Genomic DNA, 14,354 nt, shown 5'->3' with positions numbered 1-14,354 from the left:
TGAAACATGTTTCGAACGCTTCCTGTACTATCGCGACACGCTCAATTAAAGGAGCTCCTCCTGCAATAAATAAACTTTCCTAAAGCAGTAATTTAAGGATATACACGAAAAATTAGATTTTTCTTAATTTCAAACTTCTTAGAATGTTACCCTGCCTGAATTACGAAATTTTCCCATGAATATTTTTTGAGAATGAAAACTGATTCTGCCATTGACTGGGACGGCTTATAAAAAAGAGGTGCACAATTAATTTCCTTCTCATAAGATTAAGAGGGCTATCTTATTTTTAGTCAGATTACTTCATTAATAGATAGTGAATGTCAACGCAATAGGGACGCAAGCTAAAGAAATACCACGATTATTGTATATAGCAAAGATTTTGCAAAAAAAATCCTATCAAATTGTCAAGGTTCTGAGGCTTTAATCAAATACAAATTTATAAATAATACTACAGGATGTCTCCTTCAGAGCATTCCAGACCAAGCTATAGCGGTTCAAATAACGGAAATACTAAGACATACAGGGAAGACAACAAAAGGCCACGAAAATACATGCCATCTCATCACAACAAGTATAATGGTCACCACCAGTATCAATCCACAACTCCTCCATATTGCCAGAAAAACAACATCAACCCATTCTCTTCAAGGCGACAAGAACAGCCAGGTGCAGCAACAGGCTCTTTGAATAGCCCTCAAGGCTCGTTGAGCAGTAATGGAGACTCATATGGCTCATATCGTTCGAGCAATAGTCATGATTCAGGCTACGGGCGAAATTCATTCTCGTCAGGAGGGCCAAGGCGGAGTTTGGGATATCGACCTTCAAGAGGACACCATATTAATGGCCCTTCTAATGGCCGTATTGGTGGCTCATCTTCCCATTATTTCAGATCATACAGCAGTGACGGCAACCCAGGTGGTTCAAATGGAAGATATTCAAATAGTTATTACGGCAAGGAGCATTTCAGAATGGATGATTCAAGACAAAGTTCAGTTTCTGCGAACGATGATAACTATTCGAGCGGAAGATGGGGTTCAGGAAGTCGAGATCGTATAACTCCCCATGAAGATGAACCTTCCAAATCCGGTGATCTCCTAGGAGGGCTAAACAACAAGGGCGGTGATTTAATACTCAGCAGGGATTACAGATACAACCGTGGGGGGATGCGCGATTATAGACCTTCAAGAGTACACTCCACTGGTGGGGGATATGCGCGAAGTCAGTACAGGGACGAATACCGGTCAGAATATCGTGAAGAAGATGATCGGGTCTGGAATGAACGCCAAAAATATCACAATCACAACCGTCCTTATGACTCTGCATCTTTAGAAAGTTCTCAATCTCCTATGAGAAGAGCTGAGGTTGATGAAGGGGCCCACAAAACAGGAAACATAGAAGTTGAATCATATGAACACAATCAGATGGACACCGCCATAAAAGACGCTGGAGCACAGATCAACTTAGCTAATCCTTCAAGTCGAAATGATACGATAGAAGCAACTCATGGTCCAGCTGATCGGGAAGAGACAGTCAAGGAGGAATTATTGGCAAGTGCAACATGTTCAAAGGAAGCATCGGCACCAGAATATACCGAGGAGAAACGTGAATCCAAATCAAGCTGGGAAGAGAAAACTGATGATTTGGAAGCAAAAGAAGTTTCTACCAAACTTGATATCAAACTTGATGTCGAAAAGGACATTACTGAGGAAATGCTTCTTGATGTAAAACATGTCAGATCAGATAAAGAAGACAATGATCAGAATGCGCCAACAAAAGAGCTAGACCTGAAGTACAAAAAGGTCCAAGAAGAGCAAAAGACTCAGGAAGAGGAAGAGCACGAGGCAATGAGCGAAGAAAAAGATCAGAAAGAAGAGAGACAGGCTGTGCCTGCAGTGGAAGATAAAATTGAGACTGGTTTAAAAAGTCCGGCTATCAAATCACAGGAAAAGAATACATTGATCGGATCAGTCGACAAAAAAGTTACCAACTCAAATATCGTGGGAGCAATAGCAGAAGCTACGATCACCGTCAACTCTGTCAATTCAACTGTGGGAGAGTGTATTTTTCCGTTGAACAGGGTGGAAACTAAGTTCAACGAGCTCAAGAATCTTCCGGAAATGGAGCGTCGAAAGACATTAAAGTATTTGCAGCCAAACAAGCTTTTTGATTTGCGGCAATACAATTTCTACAATTCAGCCTTCGTGATTTTCAAGCAGGCAGATGGCCCTAATTTGCTTGAGAAATCACTGGAGCTCCAAAAACTTTTGGCGCAAAAGAAGAAAGATTTGACCGAAGAGTATATTTACCGCAAGCACTTATATGAAAAGCGGGTGTCATTGATGGACGAGCAGTTGAGCAAATTTTATAATATTGGTGAACCAGAATCGAGACCGCAAACAGGCGAAACTTCTAAGACGGAGGTCACTGAAAAGCCCTTATCAGGTCGCCGTGGTCGTCATCATGGCGACGCCGTTAGAACTGAAGCAGAATTTTTGGAAATTCTAGCAACTTTGGAAAAAGAACGCGAAAAGGATCCTATGGTTAGAGCTCAACATGGATGTGCAAAAATTCCCGATATGATGATAAATCCAGTTGAGCGATATGCAACAGTTCATTTTTTGGATACAAATAACATGGTGCGGGATAAGTCACTGTGGGCGAAGAGGATTGAATTGGATTCTGTGGATACTTTCACACAAGCCGAGCATGAAAAGTTTTGTGAAGCTTATAGCTTGTGGCCCAAAAAGTTCGGACGTATATCTAGCCATATGGGTGGGCTAAGAACACCAGAGGAGTGTGTTTTACATTATTACAGGACGAAGAAACAAGTGAATTTCAAGCAGATTGTGGCCAACAAGAATCGGAGGGCAACAAGGAAAGCCTCCAGTACCAAAAGGAAGTCCAAAGACGGAAGGATTAGAACTGGGACTCACACTCCTGAACCATCGACAGCCGAATCTGCAAATATCAGTATCGAAGGAACATTGGGCGAACCAAGTGACGAAGAGGAGGGAACAGATATTAACAAGAGAAGATTGAGTACCTCATCGTCTCCTACAGAAAAGAAAAAGCAGAAGATTGCAGAAAGCTTGCCGGTATTAGCTTCATCTAATGAAATCAGCCACAGTAATCACGAAACATCCTTCTCTCTGGATGAGGCTGAGAAAGGCGAATTGAACCAAAAGACTGCTACCGCAGAACCACTAGAGAAACCTAAAAAGAAAAGGGGTAGAAAAAAGTTGAAGCCTGAGGGGCCTTCATCCGCTCAAAAGCTCGCGGAGGCAAAAGAAAACGTCCCTTTGTTGCAATCATCTAATGGGGATCCTTTGAAAGTTGCTAGTGAAATAAAGGAAGAAATTGACCAGAAACTCAAAGACACACCACCGTACAGTTTGAATGACCAATCGAGCCGCGGAACTGTATCTTCGGGTATGGAGGAGAGCGAAAAGAAGAAGGAGAAGCACAAGGACAAAAGCCACATAACAAGCTATTGGAGCGTGCAGGAAATTAGTTTGTTTCCTGATCTCCTTCAAAAGTACGGAACTGATTGGGAAACGATGTCAAGGCATATTACGACGAAAACTTCGACCATGGTGAGAAACTACTATCAAAGAGGACTATCCGATAATGCAACCTGGGAGGAGATGGCCCGTGAAGCAGATTTAAAGCGTGCAAAAGAGAAAGAGTCACTGAACGCCCAATCTGGGGGTGTGAGCGGTCCTCCATTGGGATACTTCTATGACAGACGACCTTCTACATCGAAATACACGATGGATGAACCAAAGCCTGCGTCTTCTGAACCTGCTTCCCAAACAATCCAACTCCCTGCTTTACATACATACTATCCATCCTCTGCACCTGCTGGCTCCGAAAGTTCTGTGAATTCAACTTCAAGGCTACCTGCGGTAAGTCTTCCTAATAAAATTGAAACTTCAGAAAAAAACCCACCATTGTTACAGGTCCCATATCCTGCAAATACCAATTCATTGACGTCCCTAGTGGAGGCAGCAGGTTCTGTTCAAGACGGTGTTGATTCCGATCCAAAGTTGCTTAAGATGAACTCATTATTGAACACTGTATTGCAGCCCCCAAATCTAAGAAGTTCGACGCACTCTCATCTACCACCCCTGACGTCGACGTCATCGGTGTCTCCTTCTTCTCCATTCACATCTAAACTGCGTTCGTCTATTAGAAGTTTGCTAAATGATGAAAAGCCTGATTCCAATCCGCAACATGCATATCCCGCTACAAACTTCAAAGACTTGATGAGTCCTAATGACCGGGCTCCTGACTCTTCAGGCAAAACTATGCAGAACACTACGGGGATGAGTGCACTGGATGCTTTGGCACAAGTGGCTTTTGAGAGAAAATAATAGTCAATTCAGCCCATGGCACACATAAATCAGCCGTTTTTCTTGATACCACTTAACTTACGCTCTGTACAATATTAATGTTATAAATAAAGCAATGTTTGATACCTTCCAGAACTGTACCTATATGAAAGTTGGGAATTATTTTATAATTGATGAAGCAGATCTATATGAGAAGAAACTGGTTGTGGTCGACGAATCCGGCCTCATATTTATCAGGTGTAAGTTTAGGCCACCACTTAGAACCTGCTTATTCGAGTAGTATATCAGCTCGAAGTTCGCTGAGGAGTAATTGTACGGGTTATCGGTTTTCATGCAAGTGTGGCGACCATTCAGTGAGTCATTAAAGTAGAGAATACTCAGAGAAAATGGATCATAGCATATGTTCGCAAGTTTGCTTTCGTCAAAGGTAGATTGCAGAGTCTCTTTCAAAACCTTGGGATATTGAATAAGGGGCTCTATCGGATTATTGATCAAATGATTCAGACTGGAGGTGGAGTTCACCGTGCCCTCACAGAGATATTTGTAACCATGATTGGCTCGAGAGTCTTTCATGGCTTCTGCCACCCCGTTTGTCTTTGCTTGACGAGAGTCTACGCACAGAAGACTTCCAAAGACAGAATCAAAAAGAAGACCAATCAGTAACAATATCGAATACATTAGAGAATGCTAATTGAATATACAGAGAGATCAAAAACCTTTATATACCTTGTGGGAGGGAGGCCGAGGCATCGAAGGCACATAGCTCATAGGTAACGGTTTTTTTTCCAATCAATTTTAACTGCATAATCGGAGGTGCAGATTATGGTAACGATTTGCACCAGTTTCCGTAGATTGATTATCTTTTAAAAAGAACCGAGGCGTTGGCGAATAACTATAACAAAGGTTTATTATACACATGGTTGACATTTCACGCTATTATTAACCGATAGCGAATTTAAGTCTGCAGATTTCTTTGTATTGATTGGTTCTTCAATCAATTACGAAAGGATCTTCTTCGTCCCCATTACCCGTAAAAAAGACAGGCTCTGATGTTTGTGTCTTTCCTGCATTCAAAGACGAAGTTTTGAGGTAGGAATTGTAATCTGACTGTCGAGACCCATCTTTCGAAATTACCTGATCCACTATTCGGTCAATTTCATCTTCAATTTCTTTGTCTGATGGCTCGAATAGATCATCCAGAATTGCCTCATCTTCAAAGCGCCGTGCAGGAAATAAAGACGCCTCCTTTTTTGCAGTGCGCTCCAACTTGATTTTCGTAATCTCACGCTCTTCCTCGGAACTGTCTAGATCCTCCAATTCTATTATCTCTGACTCCTTTGCGTCCTCTTTCTTTTTAGCCTCAACAAATGACCAGCTTCCATCCTGAGATATCCGAATCCGGTCAACTGTAGAACTCGTCTCTAGCTGTTCCAAAATTGCCTGCAGTTCCCCTACTATATACAAATCTCCTGGGGCGTGGATGCTAAACTCTAGTTTGCATATCGGGCAAGTAAAAAATTCCAGACTGTTATTAGGTTTGTTCTGATCTTTATTCTGGCGTAATTGAACCTTGTATTGAAACTCAAATGTTCTTCTGTTATGTTGATCCGGATTCAATGGCCGCCTTTTTGTATCACTCAGAATTTCATTCGCATCTATTTTATTTGTGGATTTTCTTCTCACGCTAACTGGGAATGGCTCTAGATTATTCATTTGCATGAAACTTTCCAATTCGAAACATTCAATATGAGAACAATACCTGGATCGTAAAGGTGTCTTCATTCGCCTTCCTGAAAGAGGATCACTAAGCGAGAGCACGATCGCTTCCTCCATTATATCGTCATTTTCGTGAGTGTGTGGTTTTTGCCTTTTTACGTGGCCAAAAAGTGTCGTTTGTTGCGAATCCATTCGTCGCTTCGCACTACTCGATTTGGTGACATGTCGTGAAGTGGAGAGTTGTCTATCAAGTGCATTCATAGCTTGGAAAAAATATCCCGACATTTGCGGACTTGACGTTGGATCATCGAATTGGGGCGTAGCAGAGTTTAACAGCGGGATGGCCGGATTTGAGTCAATGTGAGGAGCATCAGACGGCTTGATTATGTCTTTGAGCTCTTTAAATCTGGCAATCTGTTTTTGAAGTTGAATTAGAAGTTGATAGAGCGAATATGGATCCATGGTAGGCACCTGTAGCCAAAGACTGCCGTGAAGTTCCCTGAGGGAGGAACTCAGCTCGGCAGGTATGCTCGGATCGGAAAGTATTCGATCCAGATAAACAATGTGGTTTCGTACTATATTGATTTGAGAGAGTTTATTATCTTGGGACGTAAGAGGCGGCTTTTGTGATAGGGAAGCAAGGGGAGTTGAACATGAAATCTCTTGATTTTCTTCCAAAAGCTTTCTGGGTAACTTAAACTTGACCCAAAACGATTTCCTCTGTTCTTGTTTGTTGAGCCTTTTCTGTCTTTCTTTATGAGCTCTCGAAACTATCTCGTCTAAATCATCTGCATCACAAAAATCGGAAAACACATCGCTCTCCTCAGTCATGGGTTGGTTTTCAGGCTCCTGTGATAATCGGAGTTTCAAAGATGGCGCTTTCTTCGCTTTTGCAGAAGATTCATTCATGTTTAAATGTGCATTATTCGGAACCCTGTTAACACACTGCAGCTCAAAAAAGAACGAAAAAAAAATAAAATAGCCAAAAAATAATATAATCAATCACCATGGCTATTGCATTGTTCATTTTGATGGCAACCTTCATTGCTTTGGTGATTTTCTTACCACTTCTCTCAGGAATGTTTACTTATAAGCCAAATCCCTCATATCTCGAAAAGAGGAAACAGACAGAAGTAGAAAAGCTCAAATCGCATCGAGATGACGGATATGGCGGATACGTTCCTCCTGATGAGCAACTCGAATTGGAAAAGCAGGCCAAGTCTTCGGGATCACGAATTTATTCTAAAATTAGCCATTTGACCCCGGATGATATTCCTATCAAACTTCAGCTTCAAAATCAAGGTGAATTGAAAAGCCGCACAGCTCGTAAACTTGTGACAACAGACTCTAATCCTAACAATTTTGATTACGACTTGAACGAATTGATTGACGAGGAACTTGAAAACGAAAGGGCTGAGAAATCTAATGTTTACACGTCCAGCTCGATATCAAATCGTGAAGAAGTATGAAATTATACAAATCTAATAGTAATTTAATGTTTAATTCAATTTATTCGAGTGAACAAACAATTACAAGTTGGCCTGTATGGCAATCATCTCATTTTGTCGTAATTCTTCTTCTTGGTTCACGCGAAGACTGTCGTCTAGGGAATTACCAGCATCGAATGTACTTTCCAATTCTAAGTCAGTATCCTGATTCAGTTTGGACTCTCCATCAGCTTCAGTATTTGCCGGAGTCAATGGTTCAGTTTCGTGGGATTTAAAGTCATCTCTCGGGTCGTTTCGAGAGCTTAGTTCATAAAATAGCATAAAAGTTCCTTGAGAAGCAAGCACCTCAGCCTCCGAAGACACCCTGACTATTTCGTCACTTATCCTCCACCAGACTCCTCGGTACTTTCTGTATGCAATGTAATGCCCATAGTTGTGCGTTCCGAAATGTGAAATAACAGATTTGAGTGAGTATTTCAGGCCGGATGAGCTAGAGTCCTCAACATCTGCTTTACCGTCATCTCCACCATTATCGTCACTTTTTCTAAACGGTAATCGTGCATCCGTGTTAATATTATCAGGCTCGGCGACGTAATCAGCAAAGTCGAGCCTAGTTGGAAAAACAATCTTTGCGTTGTTCTTGCGCACAGTGTAGGTTCTAGGATCAAACACTGAGCGACTTATATGTATGCACAAAACTGCAGGAGGCCTTGCGAAGAATACTTGCTTAGTTTTCTTCGATTTTTGAACTTTGTTTTTGGTGTGAAGTCTTTCATAGACTGCATCATTGATGGTTGGTTTGGCTAGTTCCTCCTCAATTTCCCGGATTCGTTTAGAGGTGAGCTCCACAAGCTTCTCCATTTTGGAACCTTGCTCTTTGTATTTCTCAATGGCTTCGATGAGAGTAGCACGAATTTCGATCAGACCACATCTGTTACATTCCACACCGTCAATGATTTCTTGTTCGATCCAACCGTCCAATAATTCCTCGAGAGTATAGGTTGATTGAGTGGGAGATGACAGATTTAATCCTAGCCCGCTTATGACTGAATAGCGTATCCCCCCCATCTCCCCACATTTGGTACATCCAATCCGCTCGCACTGAAGTCCATCAACTGGAGTGATGAGCTTCATTGGGTATACTTTGGAATCTGCATTAGGGTAAGAGGGGTCAATCTGTTTTGCAGGCAGATAAATCGTTCCTAAGTCACCAAGGTTTTGCAAGCCTGTCATCATTCCATCTTCATAATCGACAAATTTGTCTTGAATTTGTCCCTTCTCCTTATCTTTTGAATTGGGTCCAATATATTCTTTTTCAACTTGACTCATTACGGACTGATAGAATTCTTGAGCATCCTCTTGATTATAGCCCAAGAACAAATGCTTGCTGGGACCATCTTTCATCACCTTCAGAAGATTGCGTGTTTTGTATGTAGGGGATTTATTCCCATGCTTGTCGTTCAATTTGCTGAGCAATTCATATAATGCAGATGAGAAAGCAGGCTTATTCTGAGGGGAAATATTCTCGTTCTGAGTAAAACTCTCGAGAAAGTCCATTATTTCATTCGACGAAGCCAGACTTTGAAGAACGCTGTTCATAAAACATGTGTTGCCATCATTCATCAAACCGCCAATAGAGCCGCCCAAGTTCATTGCTTTATGATAACTCTCTCGTACAGAAGGATCGTTCCCTGAGAAGGGTGAGTTACTGAACCCCAAAGCGGAAGTAGATCTTGTCAGCGCTGAATTGAACTTCTCTCCAAATCCTGCCATGATCCAATAAAAGTAGTTGTCTTTCGATTTGCTTCTAATAAAAGGCCTGGTGGTAATCACTGCTAATCCAATAGTCAAAACACTGACCACGACCAGGTTCCAGCTTTTGTCAGCCCAAATCACTTTCGTAAACGATTGCTTAAATCCTTGGACAAAATTAGCGTATTGGTCCACCAAACTTTCTTCAATGACAGCTGATTCTTGACTCAAAACACTCAAGCACAATAGGAATATCCAACTTAAGATCAGTAGCAACTGAGGCATCAGCTCTGGCTACTTTTGGATATATATCGTACTTTTAAGGCTCTAGCCTTTAAGAAATTACTGGATCTCTAAAAATTAGTATGAAATCTTTTTTTTACTACATTTGTTGATACACGACATAAATCATAAGTCAAGTCGTGCTGGCCTTGCTTTGCACGGTCAAAATCTGATCCAGTAAACTGTTGTAGTCAGAAACATCCAAAACTTCCATGGGAAGTTTTGAGTCGGTGACCTTTTTAACTCTGTTGGTGAGCGGTCTTTCCTCCTTCTTGTCATTTTCAATTTCTTGCATCAAAGGTCGTATGCAACCTTTACCACTTTCCGTTTGAAAATGGCGTCTCAAAGCATCAGTCCTCGCAAAGCGTTTACCACATCCCCATATGGTAAAGCCATCTGCCAAAGTCCCACGACATTGATACTTCTTTTCTCCAGAATGCAATTCTTCATGTCGTTTCCGATCGTGTTGTCGCGCGAATGCCTTACCACATACGGTACAAAGGAAAGGGCGCTCGTTGGTATGTGTGCGAAGATGAGATTTGAGATTATAGGGTCGCGTGAACTTTTTGTCACATACAGGGCAAGCAAAGGAAGCTGGATTTTTCTGCGATTTTTTATTAGGCGAAGGAGGGGCGGCAAGCTCGGAGAGTTTTTCGCGTGAAAGTGATGCATCACTGTCGTAATCTGAATCATCTGAATATCTGGACCTCGAAGTAGATCTGGAGCGCGAACTAGATTCCGAATGGCGTCGTTGCCGTCCCATTCTCATCGAGTTATGCGTTCTATCATCTGGCGTAAGGTAAGCATCGTCCACTTGTAAGTAATTACTATGGTACAGTCTTTCGTGATCTGGAGTGCTATAGCTTGAACTATCAATAGCCTGTGAACGAGCAGCATCCTCCACATTGATTGAAATCGCAGGAGTGGAGGAAGAGTCTTCAACTTTGATGGCAGGGGTATTACCTGCGCTAGCTGACCTCGATCTATTGGGAGAGGAAGCCTTGGAGGATGACGCAGAAAACAGCGATGGAGTGCTATCAGCAACTTTCTCTGGGTTTTCAATGACTATCGATGGAGCTGCCGATATGCGTTCCTGCTCTTTGAGATTCTGCTCCGTAAGGTTAATATTTGGGGTGTTTATTGCGGACAATGACAGCTGACGGATATTATCAGAAACCAGCTGGCTTTCAAAGTCATCTTTTGGCTCAACATAATCGTCCCCAGCAATTGATTCAACTGCCGATAGATAGGGCGAATTAGAGGCCGACAGTTCAGAACCTGTAGAGGAGTCTGGACCTGTATATTGTCTCCCAACCTGTGGTTGCAACAGGAGATTAGGGTCAGCACTAAAATGAGACACTCGCTGTGGTAGGATATTGGTTCCTGGGAATCCCGTGTTTGAAGTTCGTGAGGTTGAGTTAAAGAAATTCGCTGTTTCTGATTGCTGTGTCAGATAATCGGAAAATGCTTTGTCAATCTGGATAAAAGGAGCAGAGGTATCGACTTTTGATGGGTTAAAATTTGGCAACGAGTCATCAAAATGGATATGGGATTGTTCTGGAGGTGTATCTACCGGTGGCATGTTTAAAAAGTCTTGCGTAGAACCCAACACATTAAATGAGTTGTTGGTGGCATTATTTGAGCTGTAATGAGCACCGCTCATAGTAGTTGCGGAAACATCATCAAAGAAAGCATTTCCCTTATCGTCGGATGAAGGTTGCAAATTATCGAACGAGCTAGACAATGGTTGGTGGCCTATTGAAGTCAGAGATGAAGAGTTAATGAGAAAGTCGGGAGCTTCCTCTTGCACTGGAGTGTATGATGTGAGGTTCAAAAACTTGTCAATCACGTCTTCTTCTTTGGCGGAGTCCTTCGGGGGTATAGAGCTGGAACTATACGTGTTACCCTGAGGGCTTTCACCAAAATAGTTCGACATCTTAAATGTGAGTTTCTTAGACAAACACTCAGCTTTTAATTGCAACTAGTAATGGTCAGCTTTTTGATGAGATTAGCAATAGATTATAAATTATGCTTTTTTTTTTATTTTAAGCTTTAGTCTGGTAACAGGATCGTCATAGTGTGTTACCCGCTACTGGCTAGATAAGTTTGAAATAATTTGTAAATAAAATCTACACGACCTTTTCCTTCATTATATACAGTGTACCTTATTCTGAGGAGGGAAGCGGTTGCGGAAGGTCTGCAAGCTTTCCTTTCCCAACAAGAGTTCTTCCTATTGAAACGTGCATGTTATCAACTTGAAGCTGAGCGTTTGAGTTCAGGGCATGAGACACTACTTCTGCGTTCACGCGTGACTGCTCCGTCTTGAACTGGCCTGTTTTATAGAATTTGAGTTCTGGCCTTATACCCCTTACCGTGGTGTCTACGATGTTCTTGAAATCTGATCCCGTAGATTTCGAAAGGGATTTGATGTCCGAAACCTTGTTGAATCCAGCCTTGGGTATGTTAGGGTTGGCGAATGGGTACAATTTGTTCATTCCATGAAGTTGGGATTGGCCAAGATTTGTAGAGTTCAAGGCCAAGCCGTGCTGTTCTGAAAATTTGGAAATTGCGCGCAACATTCTGGATCTCAGACTGAAAGCCATCTGGGATTTGTTCAATTCTAACTCTCCAGGTGATGGTTCTTTAATTTTATATTGCAGCGGATCTTGAGGCTCAAAATAGCTGATGGTCTTAACGAAATTCTTGATATCATTGACTGCATCGGTAGCTTCCCAGGTGGTTTTCAACTCTTTGCTATCAACACTGGAATCGATAACCCCAAGAGATTTTAGGTCATGTAATTTGACCTCTGGCAGCTCACATTTCTTAAGCTTGTCCCTTTGTTCAGTAGCCTTTTCGAGTCTTCTCACGATGTTTTCCCAGTGGGAAATGTCAGGTTGAATGTTCTGGCTTTTGAGAGCCTTCAATGGTAATTCATCAAACGCCTTCATAGTTGCGTCAACATAAGGTTTCATATCTTGATTATCGAAGGAATAGTCGCTTTGTTGTTTTCCCTTCCCGTGGCCACGAGGAGATCTAGATTTGGACGATGAATATTGTGCTCTTGGTTTCTTTCCTTGGAAACGCTTTTCTCTTGAAATGCGTGGTGTGTTTTGGCTCTGATTTGAGATTTTGGCCTGGTTGTTCTCCTTTGGAAGCTGAGACTTCGCAGGATTATTCAATTCTTGTGGTATAGTCTTCAGTTCACCAAGCATATTCTCATCAATGCCAGATGCACCCTCGGTGGAATACATTCTCAGAGAGCGCACCAGCGCGACTGAACGTCTCAGATACATGTTGAACATCAGAAACAATTTTTCTCAACTTATATCTCGTCAATTTTTTGAGCAGGGTAAATTGCGTCGATAGTCCTATGATACTTATACTATAAATAATGCATCAGTTACTCTTTGAACATGCGATAACCAAATTCAACCACTCTCCACTAGATGTCCTCAAAGTTTACAATGAATATAAGTACTCAAGACTGGACAACTTGGATGCGATGAAAGGTCATTTCCCGATGAAAGCTCACCAAGCGTCTGTCAATACCCTATCCTTAGACCCTTTGTATAACCGATATTTGTTCTCCGGAGGAGGTGAATCTTCTGTCAAGCTGTGGGATCTTAAACAGCAGGTTGAAGTAGAAGAGTTGGAGCCTATTTATACTCTTCCATCCAAGTCTGTGCATAAATTTGGTATTACCCATATTAAATGGTGGTCCGACAACGGACTATGGCTTTCGTCCTCCTTCGATCATACATTAAGTGTTTGGGATGCGAATGAAATGCAGCATGTTCATTCCTTTAATATTGGCTCCAGAGTGCTCCATTTTGATTTCGAAGACCATGGGCGCAATTCTTTGGTAGCTGTTTGCGCGGACGGGGGAGTCGGAGGTCTCAGGCTGCTGGATTTGAGGACCCTAGCAGATGCTCATACACTGGGGGGTGGAGGAAAACTTCAAGGAGGGTTTGGGTATATGTTGAGTTGTCGGTGGTCACCCGCAGACCCCAACCTTGTGGTTGGTGGCAGCCAAGATGGTTATTGTATAGGGTGGGATATACGACGTGCTGATGGTTGTGTTTTCAAAATGGACTATAACTTAACAACCACTAACTATAGAACCAATACCAGACAGTTACTACTACACGAAAGCACTCCAAAAGCACATAATGGTGGAATAAATTCATTGCTTTTTACAGATGATGGGGCGGAACTTATTACCCTTGGACATGACGATAAAATATGTGTTTGGGATTTGACCAGTGCAGAAAAGCCTTTGAACAAGCAGATCAATTTTGGCCCCCTGGTGAGAAACAAATCCACACAGCATATTAGCATGGCTTTGAGCCCTCTGAACGAAACAGAGTTACAATACTTATGGTTCCCGTCAGAGAACGGTGAAATCCTGATTTACCGACTTGATGACGGCAAACTTGTTGCCAGACTAAATAAGAATGGGAGTACTCTGAACAGAAGGACAACAAGCATCGTATATGCTAAAGAGAGCTCTATCAAGTACTACAGTGGATGCAAGGATGGGACTATATCTGTGTGGGGCTATAATTCTCTGTTGGATAGTCAACAAAGTCGAGATGGACTGGATTTTGATAGCGGCAATCTAGGGACCCAAGTGTCCGAGACCGAGAATTCTGATATTCTTGACAGGATTCATGATGAGATTGAAGCTAATAAGATTCGCGCGAAAAACACGGAGTTTTGATGACAGTGATATGAAAAAAAATATTTTGTGAACTTCTTCCAAGTATATAAGCATAATAACACTAACCGTAAAAGTGACACC

The 14,354-nt window shown here is 42.0% G+C and overlaps 7 protein-coding genes across 7 annotated transcripts; 3 read left to right on the top strand and 4 right to left on the bottom strand.

Moving 5' to 3' along the window:
* Positions 1-523: 523 nt before the first annotated feature.
* OGAPODRAFT_15596 (uncharacterized protein) lies at positions 524-4,457 on the top strand. Its single transcript, XM_018353839.1, has one exon. The coding sequence runs from the start codon at positions 552-554 to the stop codon at positions 4,371-4,373; it is 3,822 nt and encodes a 1,273-aa protein (XP_018212068.1). The 5' UTR covers positions 524-551; the 3' UTR covers positions 4,374-4,457.
* Positions 4,458-5,237: 780 nt separating this feature from the next.
* On the bottom strand, positions 5,238-6,700 carry OGAPODRAFT_15595 (uncharacterized protein). Its single transcript, XM_018353838.1, has one exon. The coding sequence runs from the start codon at positions 6,528-6,530 to the stop codon at positions 5,343-5,345; it is 1,188 nt and encodes a 395-aa protein (XP_018212067.1). The 5' UTR covers positions 6,531-6,700; the 3' UTR covers positions 5,238-5,342.
* Positions 6,701-7,075: 375 nt separating this feature from the next.
* Positions 7,076-7,537, top strand: OGAPODRAFT_11626 (uncharacterized protein; the record flags this gene model as incomplete). Its single annotated transcript, XM_018353289.1, has 1 exon — positions 7,076-7,537. One exon carries the CDS (start codon positions 7,076-7,078, stop codon positions 7,535-7,537), a length of 462 nt encoding a protein of 153 aa, XP_018212066.1.
* A 60-nt stretch (positions 7,538-7,597) lies between these two features.
* OGAPODRAFT_46474 (uncharacterized protein) lies at positions 7,598-9,169 on the bottom strand (the record flags this gene model as incomplete). The annotated part of the gene is made up of 1 exon (XM_018355520.1): positions 7,598-9,169. One exon carries the CDS (start codon positions 9,167-9,169, stop codon positions 7,598-7,600), a length of 1,572 nt encoding a protein of 523 aa, XP_018212065.1.
* Positions 9,170-9,638: 469 nt separating this feature from the next.
* OGAPODRAFT_92555 (uncharacterized protein) lies at positions 9,639-11,486 on the bottom strand (the record flags this gene model as incomplete). The annotated part of the gene is made up of 1 exon (XM_018357182.1): positions 9,639-11,486. The coding sequence occupies one exon, from the start codon at positions 11,484-11,486 to the stop codon at positions 9,684-9,686; it is 1,803 nt and encodes a 600-aa protein (XP_018212064.1). The 3' UTR covers positions 9,639-9,683.
* A 168-nt stretch (positions 11,487-11,654) lies between these two features.
* OGAPODRAFT_15594 (uncharacterized protein) lies at positions 11,655-12,814 on the bottom strand. The gene has a single exon (XM_018353837.1). It carries the CDS (start codon positions 12,802-12,804, stop codon positions 11,716-11,718), a length of 1,089 nt encoding a protein of 362 aa, XP_018212063.1. The 5' UTR covers positions 12,805-12,814; the 3' UTR covers positions 11,655-11,715.
* A 181-nt stretch (positions 12,815-12,995) lies between these two features.
* On the top strand, positions 12,996-14,333 carry OGAPODRAFT_15593 (uncharacterized protein). Its single transcript, XM_018353836.1, has one exon. The coding sequence runs from the start codon at positions 13,056-13,058 to the stop codon at positions 14,271-14,273; it is 1,218 nt and encodes a 405-aa protein (XP_018212062.1). The 5' UTR covers positions 12,996-13,055; the 3' UTR covers positions 14,274-14,333.
* The last annotated feature ends 21 nt before the right edge of the window (positions 14,334-14,354 follow it).

This window comes from Ogataea polymorpha, assembly GCF_001664045.1.
Source record: "Ogataea polymorpha strain NCYC 495 leu1.1 chromosome Unknown OGAPOscaffold_2, whole genome shotgun sequence".
In the NCBI taxonomy this organism is placed as follows: domain Eukaryota; kingdom Fungi; phylum Ascomycota; class Pichiomycetes; order Pichiales; family Pichiaceae; genus Ogataea; species Ogataea polymorpha.
This window is presented reverse-complemented; position numbering and strand designations above follow the sequence as displayed.